General features: G+C 39.1%; 1 protein-coding gene across 1 annotated transcript; it reads left to right on the top strand.

The window, feature by feature from the left end:
• Window positions 1–8,694: 8,694 nt before the first annotated feature.
• Window positions 8,695–16,252, top strand: LOC109084359 (keratin, type I cytoskeletal 47 kDa-like). Its single transcript, XM_042717508.1, has 7 exons — window positions 8,695–9,350; window positions 9,570–9,652; window positions 10,266–10,422; window positions 11,560–11,721; window positions 12,609–12,734; window positions 14,363–14,660; window positions 16,025–16,252. Exons 1-7 carry the CDS (start codon window positions 8,769–8,771, stop codon window positions 16,213–16,215), a joined length of 1,599 nt encoding a protein of 532 aa, XP_042573442.1. The 5' UTR covers window positions 8,695–8,768; the 3' UTR covers window positions 16,216–16,252.
• Window positions 16,253–17,176: the final 924 nt, after the last annotated feature.

Below are 17,176 nucleotides of genomic sequence, written 5' to 3'. Positions count from 1 at the left end.
AGAGGAGCATGGGCTGCAATTGTCACCAGAGGCAGCCTGACATTTAAATTGTTTGCTATGGGAGCTGAAGGCCGCTAAAAAGAAAAAGTGGTCATTATAAAGGGGAGGAAAAGCCCGAGATGTGTGGGCCAGAGTTGCAAGCGGAGACAGCCTCACGGTTCCTTCAGTTGCTGTAGGCCATGGAGAAGGAGTGGGGTTTGTGAATTCCTGAAGAGCCTGTGCAGCCTGCACAGCTAGCAGAGGAAGCCTCATGCTAACGTCTGCTATAGGAGCTGGAGGCCGCTGAAAAGAAAAAGGATTAGAAGTAACAGGAGGAAAAGACTAAGATGTGAGGGCATGTGATGCAAGTGTAAGCAGCTTTGTGCTAGTTTCAGCTGCTGTAGCTGTAGTCCACGGAGCTTGTGATATTTTGGGGAAAATGCTCAATAGCCTGTGCAGCCTGCACAGCTAGCAGAAACAGCCTCACGCTAGCATGTGTTAAGGGAGGTGGAGACCACTGAAAAGAAAGAGAGGTTAGAAGTAGCAGGAGAAATGATGACTTTGACAACATTTAAAAAGTAATAAAATGAGGAAAAGACATACTTTTCCTTTTAACCACACAAAAAGTAGTAAGTATTGAAATGGCTAGCCAGCCAAGCAGCCCATCAGCTGGTAGAGACTTGTAGAGGGGTGCCTAGCAGTATGCACAATGCATGCAAATTAGGTTGCTAGTTGCACTTGTTCAATAATAATAATTTTAATAGTTTCTTTATGATATGCCTTAGTTGTTAGTTTGCACCTATAATTGTACATTTAGGTACACCGTTTAACTTATTTTCTCAAAAATCAATTTCCATCTTATCCTCTCTATCGGAGTGCAATGTATGATTTGAAATGCAGGTAAAATGCTAGTGAAAATTAATACAGAAAATGTGAATAATTTCATTTTGTTCTACGCAGTTTTGCTTCATGGTTACAAAAATGACATCAACATCCATTATGTTATGTTATTTAAAAAAATTTAGCAAAAAACAACCATCTTTACCTAAAAACTTAATTTGCAACACGGCCTACGACATCAGCGGAGGCAGCCTCGTGCTAGCGACTGCTACAAGCATAGACATAAGTAATAATAGTATTTATATCTATGGCTACAAGAGCTGGAGGCCTGGCTATATGCGGCACTGCGGCCGGAAGAGCTGCGCTGAAAAGTTGAGCCGAAGCGGGAAGCGAATGAGTTTTGCTGCAGTGAGAACTGGGGCATGGCTTAGCCTCATTTGAGGCCTGCCGCTGCGACCCAAAGCTTGAGGAGAGCCGGGTCTTGTGCGGGACGATGGTAGTGATGAGCGAGGCGAGTTCGGGGCTTTGCTCGATCTATTGGCTGACTTGGATAATTTGCAGGGTGAAGAATAGATTGTACAGATCCGCTTTGTTTACCCTCCACCAAAATGTTTTGTCTGAATAAATATTATATATACATATATCTAAATTACGGCCTATACTCTCAATGTCAAATGCAGAAATGTTAATCCATGCGTTTATGACCTCAAGGTTAGATTATTGTAATGCTTTACTCTAGCTAGAAAACAAGCTTAGTAAACAAACTCCAGTTAGTCCAAAATGCAGCAGCTAGAGTTCTTACTAGAACCAGGAAATATGACCATATTAGCCCGGTCCTGTCAACACTGCACTGGCTCCCCTATCAAACATCGTGTAGATTTTAAAATCTTGCTTATTACTTATAAAGCCCTGAATGGTTTAGCACCTAAGTATTTGAACAAGCTCTTGTTACATTATAGTCCTTCACGTCCACTGCGTTCTCAAATCTCTGGCAATTTGATAATACCTAGAATATCAAAGTCAACTGCGGGTGGCAGATCCTTTTCCTATTTAGTGCCTAAATTTTGGAATAACCTACCTAACATTGTTCGGGAGGCAGACAAGCCCTTTCAGTTTAAATCTAGATTAAAGACCTATCTCTTTAACCTGGCTTACACATAACACACTAATATGCTTCTAATATCCAAATTCGTTAAAGAATTTTTAGGCTGCATTAATTAGGTAAACTGGAACCGGGAACACTTCCCATAACACCTGATGTACTTGCTACATCATTAGAAGAATGGCATCTACGCTAATATTAGTCTGTTTCTCTCTTTTTTCCGAGGTCACCGTAGCCACCAGATCCAGTCTGTATCCAAGTCAGAGGGTCACTGCAGTCACCCGGATCCAGTACGTATCCAGCCCAGATGGTGGATCAGCACCTAGAAAGGACCTCTACAGCTCTGAAAGACAGCGGAGACCAGGACAACTAGAGCCCCAGAGACAGATCCCCTGTAAAGACCTTGTCTCAGCTGACCACCGGGACAAGACCACAGACACAGATGATTCTTCTGCACAATCTGACTTTGCTGCAGCCTGGAATTGAACTGCTATTTTCGTCTGGTCAGAGGAGAACTGGCCCCCCAACTGAGCCTGGTTTCTCCCAAGGTTTTTTCTCCATTCTGTCACCGATGGAATTTTGGTTCCTTGCCGCTGTCGCCTCTGGCTTGCTTAGTTGGGGTCACTTAATTTACAGCGATATCGTTGACTTGATTGCAAATGATTGCACAGATACTATTTAAACTGAACTGAGCTGCATGATGACATCACTGAATTCAATGATGAACTGCCTTTAACTGTCATTTTGTATTATTGACACACTGTTTTCCTAATTAATGTTGTTCAGTTGCTTTGACACAATCTTTTTTGTTTAAAGCGCTATATAAATAAAGGTGACTTGACTGGACACCTATTGTCATGAAGTTCTTCGAGCGACTGGTCCTAGCACACCTCAAAGACTGCCTCCCACCCACACTGGACCCACAGCAATTTCCCTACCGTAGAAATAGGAGCACAGAGGATGCAGTATGCACAGTGCTGCACTGTGTACTCACACACTTGGACAATAACAACACACATGTAAGGAAGTTGTTTGTTGACTTCAGCTCAGCATTTTACAATGTCATTCCCTCCAAGCTGACCACAAAACTTGGTGACCTGGACATTAACATCTCCCTCTGCAACTGGATTATGGACTTTCTGACCACCAGACCTCAGCATGTTAGGTCAGGCCACACCTGCTCCACCACCATCACAATCAACATCGGCGTACCACAGGGCTGTGTGCTGAGCCCATTCCTCTACTCCCTCTACACCCACGACTGCAAGCCTGTGCATGGATCCAACTCCATCATTAAGTTTGCAGATGCCACCACGGTGACTGGCCTCATCAGAGACAACGATGAGACTGCCTACAGGGAGGAGGTACAGTACCTGACCGCATGGTGCGCTGCTCCTTCAACCTGCTCCTTAACACCAGCAAGACAAAGGAGCTCATTGTGGACTTCAGGAAGAAGAAAGGAAGCACACATGAACCCATCCACATTAACGGGATGGTTGTTGAACGTGTCTCCAGCTTCAAGTTCCTGGGAACTTCCAGCTCGGAGGATCTGTCCTGGACTATAAACACCTCTGTTTATAGTCCAGGACAGATCCTCCGAGCTGGAAGTTGCCTCTTCTTCCTCAGGACACTGAAGAAGAACCAACTGTCTTCAGCCATCCTGGTGAACTTTTACCGGTGTGTGATCGAGAGCATCCTGACCAGCTGTATCACAGTCTGGTATGGGAACTGCTCAGTTGCTGAACGCAAGGCACTGTAGAGGGTGGTGAAAACCACCAAACGCATCACAGGAACACCACTTCCTGCTATTGAGGACATCCATAGAAAATGCTGTCTACATCAAGCTTGCAGCATTCTTAAGGACTCCTCTCACCCTGACCATAGACTGTTTAACCTCTTGCCCTCTTGGAGGCGCTTCAGGAGCCTCCCGACAAGGACCAGCAGATTCAGGAACAGCTTTTTCCCTACAGCTGTCTCCTTACCGAACTGTGCCCTCTGACAACCCCCCCCCCACCCCACACCCACACCAAAAAACACAGACTCCTCACCCATCCTCATCACTGCATCTGGTTTACAAACAAACAAAAACAGTTCACTTGTTATTACTTGCACTACTGTCTGTTCATCCCAGAATGCTGAATGATCCATTTGCGCACTGGAATATTTTTCTGTGCACTTTTTACTGTCCATTGCACTAGTGTAATTGATGTTCATATGTTCATAGTTTCTGCTTAAAGTGTACATACACTATTACATAATCCATCTGTATAGTATGTTCATAGTACACCTATCTGTTTATCATGCTGATAGTATTTAAAATCTGTAAATTATGTCCATAGTACTGCCTTACTTGTATATTTATTGTACATTTGTAACATATTGTAGACACTGTATATCCTGTACTTACTGCTTATTGCTTCTGGTTAGATGCTAACTGCATTTCGTTACCTTGTACCTTACATGTGCAATGACAATAAAGTTGAGTCTAATCTAATCTATAAGAATAATGGTACATTTAATGCAAGTAGAATAGCCTATATTAATTTTTTGTATATACAAATTTTGCATGTTACTGTTGTTAAACAGTAATTTTGTATGCATCAACTCAAGCTCAATGCTTTATTGTCAAATGTGTCTTACCAAGAAATAAACATGTAATACTATGAGTAACTGCTCTTATTAATACAATTCAATAGTAATTTTCTGATTAAATTATCTTTATTTAATAACTATATCAATAACTATAAAGATAATTAAAGTGATAACTATAAAGATAAAAATAACTATACCGATAATTCTACTAATATATATAACTATAACAATAATTACACTGATAACTGTAGCGATCACTGACAATAACTATACCGATAACTATAAAGACAATTACACTGATAACTGTAATGATAACTACCGATAACTATAAAATAATTATACTGATTACTACAGAAATAACTATAAAGATAATTACACTGATAACTACTACGATAACCAACAATAATTAAACCAATAACTATAAAGATAATTAAACTGACAAGGTTAAAGGTAACAATAACTATTAAAAATTAACTATACCAATAAGTATAAGGATAACAATAACTATAAGAGTAATTGGTTACACTTTATCTTAAGGTGTCCTTGTTAGAGTGTGATTATACAATAAAGTACTGATTAATATTAAGTAACTACATGTACTTACTATATGGTTAGGATTAGGGTTACTTGCATGTATTTATGCATATTTAATTATTATAATAGTAATACTGATTATATAGACAACACATGCCATTCTAATCTGAGCTGTTCACATCCTTGGATTCAGAATTATGTATTTCAATTGAAGTGGTCAGGATGTACAGTGGTCACATGGTACAAGTCGTAGAAGTCGTAAATATTACCAGCACTAAATCCACAACACAACTCTCTCTATAATGAAGCAAGTCGAGTTAACGGTTTATGATCAACCAGAAGGACCTTCTCATGTTTTCTGACTCTGCATGAAGACAGACGAACGCTAAGGTTTTCACGTTACTAAAGACTGAGGAAACCACACGTCCTGTTTGCATGTGAACATTCGGTTCAGTCCAAATATCTCTTGATGGTCACACCAACTGAGCACTTGGAGCATTTCTCTCTGATTTATATGATCTATATTCTCTCCTCTTATAGATACAATCTTTTGAATCTCAAGTCTACCAGTACAGTCGTGGCCAAAAGTTTTGAGAATTACATAAATATTGGAAATCGGAAAAGTTGCTGCTTAAGTTTTTATAATAGCAATTTGCATACACTCCAGAATGTTATGAAGAGTGATCAGATGAATTGCATAGTCCTTCTTTGCCATGAAAATTAACTTAATCCCAAAAAAAACCTTTCCACTGCATTTCATTGCTGTCATTAAAGGACCTGCTGAGATCATTTCAGTAATCATCTTGTTAACTCAGGTGAGAATGTTGACGAGCACAAGGCTGGAGATCATTATGTCAGGCTGATTGGGTTAGAATGGCAGACTTGACATGTTAAAAGGAGGGTGATGCTTGAAATCATTGTTCTTCCATTGTTAACCATGGTGACCTGCAAAGAAACGCATGCAGCCATCATTGCATTGCATAAAAATGGCTTTACAGGCAAGGATATTGTGGCTACTAAGATTGCACCTAAATCAACAATTTATAGGTTCATCAAGAACTTCAAGGAAAGAGGTTCAATTCTTGTAAAAAAGGCTTCAGGGCGTCCAAGAAAGTCCAGCAAGCGCCAGGATCGTCTCCTAAAGAGGATTCAGCTGCGGGATCGGAGTGCCACCAGTGCAGAGCTTGCTCAGGAATGGCAGCAGGCAGGTGTGAGCGCATCTGCACGCACAGTGAGGCGAAGACTTTTGGAAGATGGCCTGGTGTCAAGAAGGGCAGCAAAGAAGCCACTTCTCTCCAAAAAAAAACATCAGGGACAGATTGATCTTCTGCAGAAAGTATAGTGAATGGACTGCTGAGGACTGGGGCAAAGTCATATTCTCCGATGAAGCCCCTTTCCGATTGTTTGGGGCATCTGGAAAAAGGCTTGTCCGGAGAAGAAAAGGTGAGCGCTACCATCAGTCCTGTGTCATGCCAACAGTAAAGCATCCTGACACCATTCATGTGTGGGGTTGCTTCTCATCCAAGGGAGTGGGCTCACTCACAATTCTGCCCAAAAAAAACACAGCCATGAATAAAGAATGGTACCAAAACACCCTCCAACAGCAACTTCTTCCAACAACCCAACAACAGTTTGGTGAAGAACAATGCATTTTCCAGCACGATGGAGCACCGTGCCATAAGGCAAAAGTGATAACTAAGTGGCTCGGGGACCAGAATGTTGAAATTTTGGGTCCATGGCTTGGAAACTCCCCAGATCTTAATCCCATTGAGAACTTGTGGTCAATCCTCAAGAGGCGGGTGGACAAACAAAAATCCACTAATTCTGACAAACTCCAAGAAGTTATTATGAAAGAATGGGTTGCTATCAGTCAGGATTTGGCCCAGAAGTTGATTGAGAGCATGCCCAGTCGAATTGCAGAGGTCCTGAAAAAGAAGGGCCAACACTGCAAATACTGACTCTTTTCATAAATGTCATGTAATTGTCGAAAAAAGCCTTTGAAACGTATGAAGTGCTTGTAATTATATTTCAGTACATCACAGAAACAACTGAAACAAAGATCTAAAAGCAGTTTAGCAGCAAACTTTTTGAAAACTAATATTTATGTAATTCTCAAAACTTTTGGCCACGACTGTACTGTAGTTTTTGTGAGAATCACTGCTGGGTTTTACTATCTAGTCTCTGTGTGGCTAGATGATTTTAGGAGATCTCCTGTTGCAAACTCTTGTTCTCTTTTACAATGTTTCATCAGCCTTTCCATTCTTCATGGACCTGTGTGGAATAAATGACTCTCGCTTTCCTCCTGATGGATCTCCTGGCGTCCAAAGACTGTGAGGCATCATGTGTTCATGTTTGTGACTGTGAGCAGATGTCTGGACTGTTGAACAAGAGTTTCTAGGCTGAACATGGATCAGTGAGTCACAGTCCTGAGAACCTGATCCTTGATCAGAATTAAATAGCCATTGGACCTCCATCATAAGCATCAGTGTTGGTGGCTCATGTGCTGTATGTGTGTAGACATTTCCTACATATTGTGTGTGTTTCAGGACTGATGGGTTGGATAAGGGTGAAAGGGCAATGACCTCATAAAAAGCAGCACAATACTGTTTTTTGGACATGTACTAGGGTAAATGAATATAACAGACTTTCAGGATCATATGTGAAAATGGCTTTACAGTTTGATATGTGTCTCATCTCCTTCTTCTCCGTGTGTGTGTGTGTGTGTATGTGTATGTGATGGGCTGCTGGGATATTTTCTAATATGAGTTTTGACATCATCCATGTGTGTTTTTCCTGCTATATGATGATGATGATGATGATGATGACTTTGTGATGATGAAAGTTTGGGCCAACAAATTCATTTCTAATATTTCAACTCCACAGTCTGTATCTGACTGGCAACAAATTAATTTGTTGTGCTCAGACAACACATACATATTTGGAGGGCCTATATATATAGAGAGAGAGAGAGAGAAAATTTGAAGTGTGAAGGAGCATTTTTCACTAGTATTTCAAAAGGTATTTGTGGTATTTGTGTAAATGAGCGTTTACATAATTTTGTTTAATCCTCACAGCAATTATTAATTTGCCTTTTTAATGTGCAGATGGTGAAGAGAGATGATGAGAAACACAGGAGATCCTGCAGCATTTATGCCCAAGGCTCCTGTGAGCGTGAGACTCTCAGACATCAAGAGATACTATTTCAGCTCCTGAACGATGAGGCCTTTTATAAAAATAAAACTTTATTGTTCTTTTTAGTTCTTCTTCAAAAACCAACATAAACTGTGTTGCACAGTCACTACCTGACTGAACTGCACAAATACAACTCACTGCACAGCATAGCGTGCCTTTACCCGAGAAAACATCGGGTTTGCATTTCATCAGTGCTTTTAATGTGTATCTTGTGTAGTTTTGTGTTTCTAACTGTAACAAGCTCAGATGAGCATTAACTACACCTGAATTCAGCTCTCCCTTAGAGATGTTTACTCACTTTTCTCATGGTGCTTCATCAAAGTAATTTTTTGAATATTTGCATGTCATTATGTCTGGAAATGGTTCTGTCACCGGGGCCGTACGCTTTCGCCCAAGGGCCCATCACTGAGTGACTGACGCACATGAAGACCAGCTATAAAACACGCCGTCTCCAGCGTCTTGCACTACTCTACACCAGCCTCTGCTGATATCGTCTCCACACACCGTCTCACATCTCTCCACTCTTGACATGGCGTTCAGATCTCAGTGTAGCTCTGGCAGGTCTTTTTCCACAGCCAGAAGCCGTTCGCTGGCTCCCGTCAACTTCTCCAGCTTTGGAAGTCAGTCGGTGATGGCTGGAGGTCTGCAGAGTGGCACCGGCTTGGGCTTCGGATCTGGAGGTGGTTTAGGCTTTGGGTCCGGCGCTGGATTGGGCTTCGGATCGGGCGCTGGATTGGGCTTCGGATTGGGCTCTGGATTGGGCTTCGGATCCGGTTTTGTGTCTGGTTACGGTGCAGGTGGAGGTTCTCTCTCGGCTAATTTGGGGATGGTTGGAGGCTCTCTCTCGAGTGCAGGAGGTGGAGGCTCCTTTGGGGCGAGTTTCAGAGCGGGCGCAGGGTCTTTCGCAGAAGCCATGGCCAACTTCGTCAATGAGAAACAGCAGATGCAGGTTCTGAACGACCGACTCGCGACCTACCTGGAGAAGGTGAAGCGCCTGGAGACCACAAACCACGAGCTCAACGAGAAGCTCCGCTCCTTCACCATCAGCAGAGTCCAGAGCAGCTTCAACCTGGAGCCCTACGAGATCCAGATAAAGCCACTGCGCGAGAAGGTTCCCAGATTCTCTGCATGCATTTCAGTGTTAAATTTTTAAATACTTTGTTTGCATGATTGTTTTTACATATGATATTGTCATATGCATATAGTATTATAGCTATTCAAAACAATGACAAGAAAGGAAGATATACAGTATATCAATAGCAAATAACAATAAAACAGTATTAAAGTAATGTGCTACGCATCTGACATGATCTGTCTTTTCTTTCTCCAGCTTCAGCTTCTCATGCAAGACCACACACGCATCGCTTTAGCCGTAGACAACGCAAAACTGGCTGCTGATAATTTCAGAATGAGGTAAGTTTGATTCACATCAGTTTCTGACTGGATGAGCCACATTCAAAGCTTTAATTAATCACTGTAAAACATGGTTAAAGGTCCATCCTAACCGATAACTGCAACTATAAGGATAACTATAATAGCATCTACAACATGAGCAACGACTATAACAATAACTATATTAGCGTCAACACCATGTGTGATAACTATAACTATATTAGCATCCACACCATGAACAATAGCTATAAGGATATTAGCATCCCCACCATGAACAATAACTATAGTGATAACTATATTAGTGTCCACACCATTAACAATAACTATAACAATAACTATATTAGCGTCCACACCCTGTGCGATAACTATATATTAGCATCCACACAATATGTGATGACTATAAAGATAAATATTTTTGCGTCCACACCATAAACATTGTCACTGTTTTTATCGTTCACCAGCTGGTAAGAAAATCGCTCTGTAGGTGATTCCAGCGATAGCATCCTTCTGTGTCATTATCGTTATAGCTGTAGTGTGGATTTCCTTTCCTCATAGCAGAACGTTCTAATACATTGCAGTTGTAGTTATGGTGTGAACAGTGAAAGTGTCTGGGTGTTTTAACCGTGCCACGCAGGTTTGAGACGGAGCTGGCCATGCGTCAGTCTGTGGAGGGTGACATCGCTGGTCTGAAGACCCTGAAGACGGAGTACAACTCCACCAACGCTGTCTTACTTCAGGAGGTCAAGGGCCTGGAGAAGGAGTGCACCGCTCTCAAAGATGCGCACCAGCAGGTGACAACACTTTCCTTTCTCACAGCCATGAACTCTGCTTTTCATTGAAAGAAGAGCACAACATTATATTTTAATTGATTTAAAAAATATTTATTTATATGATAATTTATTTTATGATTTATTTATTATATATAATAAAATTTTATTGTAATGTAATATAATTTATAATAAAAAATTATATAATTACATTACATTTAAATACACACATCTATACATTTATTAGTTATTGTATCACTAAGTGCAAATAGCCCACCTTGTTGGCAGAAGCTATTTACACTAACCCCACCCATCCAGGCCAAAACAGAGGGGCATTTTCGACCATGTTACCTGATTGGTTGACGTCATAGTGACGGATAGGTTTAGGGGTGGGGTCAGGTGAGGGGGTTCATTTAAACACCCAGCAGTTTGAAAACACCCACAAAGTCAGAAAAACCCACTTATGCTCTGCAGAGACCTCAGTCTCCCTTTTGATGCGATTGACCCGAGTTTGAATCCACCTCAAATCTCATATCACTTCGGAAAGGCATTTATTTTTAATAAAAAAAATAAGGAAATAAGTGAAAAGTTGAAAATATTAAGTATCAGGTAGGGTAAGGGTAGGTGTAGGGAGGGATTTATTGTCCCAATAAGGTGGCATCCATTTAAAAAATAAAATTAAAATGATAATTTACACCCAATACTTTTTATTGCATAGTTTTATAATATACTACAATACTGAGGTGCAGTTAATTGCCACTATATGCAATAATAGTGTAAATAGCAGAAAATACTGTTATTTTAGTGTAGTGTGTAGTGTACATAGAATCTATCACTATTTGCACTTAGTATAAATAGCATATCACTAAAAATACTGCTATTTTCACTTAGTTTAAATAGAATTAAGAAAATATTCTTATATAAATCTAAGAAAATATGCTATAATTGATTTATGTATTTTTGATAATATTGCGAGACCTAATATATATGAATATGTAGAGGGAGAGGGAGAAAAAAAAATGTCAATTGAGTCAATTATTTTTAATGTTTTGTTTTCATGTTTGTCTTGCTAAACACACTAAACAACACAAGCTACAATGTCAGTTCCAGGCCTCTTTAAACTGCTTTTGTGAAGTAAATGACCTTTGCTCTTGTGCTCAGGACATGATAGCCCTGCGCGGGCAGATGATGGGCACCGTCACGGTGGATGTGAAGGAGATCGAGAGCACGGATCTGTCTCGAGTGCTGGCCGAGATCCGCTCCGAGTACGAGATGGTCATCGAGAAGAACCGCCGGGAGGCTGAGAACTGGTACACCAAACAGGTACAAACAGCACAGCTCCGGCGTGATTTACTCACACTCACGCTGCTCAGTGTGGCCATCTCAGCAATTTTGTTGCAAGATCTAGCATTTCTTTTTTCCAAAAGCACCTAGCAACAAATTTAGCTATTTTTAAAATTAATTTGACAAGCAACTTTTTAAAAGTGAATAAAATGTTAAACAGGCATACATTTTCCCTCTAAATTACACAAAACGTCATTCTGTAGTGAGCTGAAAAGACATGCCTAGCAGTACAGAGATGACATGTGAATCAAGCTGCTAGCTGCAATAGTTCAATTATATTTCTTCATATAAGATACACATTGTTATTAGTTTGTCTATTGTTGATCAGTTAGGTACACTGTATGTGTTAAGTTTACAGATATTTCCTGTAAACTTAACACAAAATACAATGCAGAATTTAAAATACAGGTAAAACAGCTGTGAAAAAATAATACGGAAAAGTCCTATTGTGCCCTGTTCTTATGGACTTATGAACTGTAGCATGCTAACTAACTACCAATATACTGCTTAAAATTATGATTGTTCGAAATGTGTAGTTTTATAGTTTATAAGAAAATACATCAAAAGTAATTGTTCAAAAATGTGCAACTGTTCAAGTCAGTGTATTTAAATATGAAAATATCTAATCATTAAAATGTGTTTATATTAATTTCACAAATAGTCTATATTAAATTTATCTTTATATCTAAATGAACATATTTTGAATTATATATTGTGTATTCTATGCAAGGATGCGGTTTTGCGTCAGTTTCATAGTGACGTCATCACCCAATGACATCACAACATCCTTTAGCAACTTTTAGCAACAAATCAACCTGCTTTTAGCAACATTCCCTGAAAATGATTTGGCTGCTGTTGTGGTTCAGCTGGAGAAGAAGCAGGTGGAGGTGGAGCTGTTCACAGAGACCACCGTCAGCGGCAGCTCCGAAATCACCGAAAGCCACAAACAGAGCATGAGTCTGCGGACGCATCTGGACGCCGCGCTGATGGAGGTACGGGGAACACTGTCTTCTGCTGTTCATGTGTGTGAACACGCTCAACCTGACCAGTGTGGACAGATTTTAACATCAGGCTTAACATAACTCTTAACTAAAATATGTTCTGTGAACGTTTTGCTAATGTTCCCATTAAGTTATGTCCCGTTTTTAAACATTTTAAAAACACTTTTTCTTGGTTGTGTGAATGTTAGTTAAAACGTTAAGTAGATTGTTTATTATTTTTCAAAGATTGTGAGAATCTTACTTTTGATTGTTCAAAAAAGGTCCAGTTTTTAAAAAGTGTTAAAAACTTTTTCTTGCATAAAAATCGCTAAGGTAATGTTACTATGCAAACATTATAAAGTGAGTGACATGACATACAGCCAAGTATGGTGACCCATACTCAGAATTCATGCTCTGCATTTAACCCATCCAAAGTGCACACACACAGCAGTGAACACACACACACACACACACACACACACACACCAGAGTATTGGGCAGCCATTTATGCTGCGGCACCCGGGGAGCAGTGGAGGTTCAGTGCTTTGCTCAAGGACACCTCAGTATTGCCGGCCCGAGACTCGAACCCACAACCCTAGGGTTAGGAGTCAAAATCTCTAACCACTAGGCCACGACTTCCCCACTTATGAGAATGTTATTTTTGAACATCTCCTTTTCACCGAACAAGTCATTATAAGGCATCATTCACTCCTGACATGAAGATATGCAAATATAATAACTAATAAAAATGATAGTTTTGACCAAATACTGCAACAGCAATGCATGTATTCTTACAGAAAAAAAAAAATCCCAGAATGCACTGAATGCGAAAAAAAAAAAGATTCCAAAATTGAAGTCAGTTATAAACATGTTTCAATTTTATTTAAAAATATAATATAATATAAATAAAGTAGTTTTATTTGCAGTCACATTCAGAAATCAGGGGTCAATACAATTTTTAAAACATTAATACTTCTATTCATCAAGGATGCATTAAATTGATCAAAAGTGACAGTAAAGTGACAGCTATAAAAATCAAAAATGTGACAGCTATAAAAATCAAAAAGTGACAGCTATAAAAATCAAAAAGAGACAGTTATAAAAATTCCCATTTCAAATAAATGCTGTTTTTTATTTTTTAACCTTCTATTCACCTGAGAATCCTGTAAAATAAAATGAATTATGGTTTGCACTAAAATATTGTGCAGCACAACTGTTTTCAACATTGATAATAATCAGAAATGTTTCTTGAGCAGCAAATGAGCATATTAGAATGATTTCTGAAGATCATGTGACACTGAACACTGGAGTAATGATGCTGAAAATACAGCTGCACATCACAGGAATAAATGACACTTTAACAGAGATTCACACAGAAAACAGCTACCTTGAACTATAAAAATATTTCACAATTTTTACAGTATTTTGATCAAATAAATGCAGCCCCAGTCTTGGTGAGCAGAAGAGACATCTTTAACTTTTGAACAAACTCTTTTGTGCTAAGTTAACTAATGATTATTAGAGTATAACCAGTATGTTAATGCAGAATTATTTTGTATTTGATCATGCACATCACGCTAAATCGATGCTCTGGTGTCAGATGTGTGTTTAATTGCTGGATCACCTGTGTTGTGCTGCAGAAGGCGAATCTGGAGCAGCGTCTGGTGGCGGTCCAGGCTCAGTATCAGACTCAGTTCTTCTCTCTGGCTCAGCTGGCCGGCAGTCTGGAGGGCGAGCTCACCTCGGTGCGTGAGAGTGCGATGCAGCAGAGCCGTGAATACCAGCTGCTGCTCAGCACCAAGGTCCAGCTGGAGCGCGAGATCAGCACGTATAAAGCTCTGCTGGAGGGTGCTGGAGAGTTCAGCAAAATCGTCACGCTCAAGACCCCGTCCATGAAGGTGGTGGTCGTGAGCGATTTGCCTTCATCAGCCGCTGACGGTGAGTTACGCCTTCTCGTATTCGTCATCTTTCCTAACAAAATGCTTGCTACGCATCAAACCTGATGAGATGAGAATTTTTAATGCCAGAAAAAAGTTTGAGAGGCAGTGTGTAAACATGATAGACACAATATGAGGTCGTATTTATTTTTTAACGTGTGAAAATTTTGGACGAGAATTTCAGACAAAAATCCTGATTACAAAGCTGATATTTGGTAATATGTTATATTGTGGTAGTGAACATGCACATAAATGTAAATGTTAACGCGAAACACTACAGACAGAAATGTTTTTTTTTCATGCATTTTTTTAAATAACTTTTGAGTATTTTTTTTTTTTTGCTTCAATAATCATGTCTACATTCAGACAAGTGGAAAGAAAACATCCAAAATACACATTTAAGTGTTTATTTTAATGTTTTTTTTTTGTTTGTTTATTTTTGTTTTTTTTGGGATATTTTTTTTGAATGTTTTTTTATACTTTCTTACTACACTTACAAACACCAAAACTTGCATTTTATTCCTCTCTATATTATATATATATATATATATACACTCTATATATAGTTTGTTCATATATTGTTCACACTGATTCATACAACATATTACTCATAAAAACATGGTGAAAATGTGTTTGTTTTCTGTCTGTTGTCAGTATTTTCTGATTTGAGTGATAAAAATAGAAATCCAAAATCCCCTCTGGAAAAACTCTAATATCTAACTAGAATTTTCAACCTGGCTTTATGCTATCTTTAGATTAATATACTTTAAATATATGCAAATTTGTTCATTGGATATTAGATATTAGACATTATTTGCATATTTAAACATAATATTTCAAGCAACATGTAATATATAAAATGTTTGCAATTCTTAATGTAATCAATCAGCATATTTAGTATTTTTTTTAACTCTTTAATATCTTGCCTTAAATTTAACAAACCATGTATTTCACTTGACATTCACTTGTCACAGAAGAAATTAAGTCAGTTTTTACTCATTTTCAAACAGCTGTTCAGATTTTTGTATTTGCTATGTTTAGCAAACAACACCAATTACTTACAGACTTCATATAGTTTTTTTTTTTTACTTTTGTTTATACTAAAACAATTTAACGTTTTAACTTGGACTAAAACATGGCATATCGTAAGATTTTCTGATTCTTAATTACTGTTCTTCAATGTTTCATCATTTAGATTTTAATCTGTTTAAAACATTTGCTACACATTAGTATTTATTGTTTTCTGTAACATTAAAATACTTGTTACATTTAAATTTCTTTTGCATCTTATACATGTTATTAAAATGTCAAGACTTCAAGACTTCCCCTTGTTCAATCTGTAATCATGATTGTGATTGGTCGCAGGTGCAGGAGGCGGAGTCGAAGTCGAAGTCCCCGCCCTCTCTGAAGCGCAGTCAGATGGTTCCGGCGCAAGCGACCCGGCGGTGGGCAGAGCAACAGCGTATGCTCTGATGGCATTGGAGGGGGTAGCAGCAGATGCAGTGGTGCCATCAAGCAGTCCAGCAGCTGAGGTACGATCCGTCACAGTGCACTGATTGTGTTTATCTGGTCTAAACTGTGTCCAAAATCGCCCCCTATACCCTTAAATTGGGGAACTACATCAGGGGACAGCTATTTGTAGTGGCGTCCAAAACCATTGTGGACTTTATCGAGTCCCCTTATTCAATCCCATAATGCACTGCAATAACGAGTCCACGTTTCAGGTTAGGCCCCGCCCATTCCGAGTACAAGATACAGATACAGATAATACATATTGTTTAACAGATACAGATCACAGATACAGATAATGCTGTACGCGCTCATCGCCTACTCCTAACCCTAAGGTTATAGGTTCGAGTCTCGGAGCCCCGTCTTTCTCATTAATGTTAATCTACCACAGAATCCCGGCACCATGACCTGTACACTTTACTATAAACACTTTAATACTTGAACTAACATGAACTAATGGAACCTTATTGCAAGTTTCACAATTATTGTTTAAGCATATACATTCCCAAAACACTGTCACTTCTAAAACAGAAAGCAAGCAGGTGTGCATGATTTTTGGCAAGCCAATACAATAATAAGCCGTCTCCTAAATCCTTCCTTTGGCACAGGCTCGGTTGCAAAGACCGACTGGGCAGCTGAAATGAATTGTCCTTGCTCTATATCGTGGTAGTATTTACATATGTAGCTAGTAATAACTCTTAGCTTTTTTAAAATAACAACCATTTTTCTTTTTGCAAATTTTGCGACTTGTGACTCATTTTTCCACAAATCACGGGACACAAATTTTGTATTTTTCTGCTATAAACAATATAGGATAACCCTTATTAAAAAGTGTCGGTTTTGTTATATTTAAATGAATGCTACCCAAGATAACTTAACCACTTAGAATGAGGAACACCATAAAATAGAGACTTGCATTATAATAGATTGCATAAGTGTGCATTATTTAACTTTTTCACATATATAGACTACTTGCATCAGTTTTCTCTTTCACTCTTTCCAGGTATA

Source organism: Cyprinus carpio, chromosome B1, assembly GCF_018340385.1.
Source record: "Cyprinus carpio isolate SPL01 chromosome B1, ASM1834038v1, whole genome shotgun sequence".
Lineage (NCBI taxonomy): Eukaryota > Metazoa > Chordata > Actinopteri > Cypriniformes > Cyprinidae > Cyprinus > Cyprinus carpio.
Note: the sequence above shows the minus strand (reverse complement) of the source record. Positions and strands in the feature narration are given on the sequence as shown.

Bases quoted from the DNA above. Each gene is read 5' to 3' on its own strand.
- LOC109084359 (XM_042717508.1), top strand. From the start codon at position 8,769: ATGGCGTTCAGATCTCAGTGTAGCTCTGGCAGGTCTTTTTCCACAGCC. The intron at 9,653-10,265 runs GTAAGTTTGATT...CGTGCCACGCAG, and splicing joins GCTGATAATTTCAGAATGAG to GTTTGAGACGGAGCTGGCCA. The intron at 11,722-12,608 runs GTACAAACAGCA...GTTGTGGTTCAG, and splicing joins AGAACTGGTACACCAAACAG to CTGGAGAAGAAGCAGGTGGA.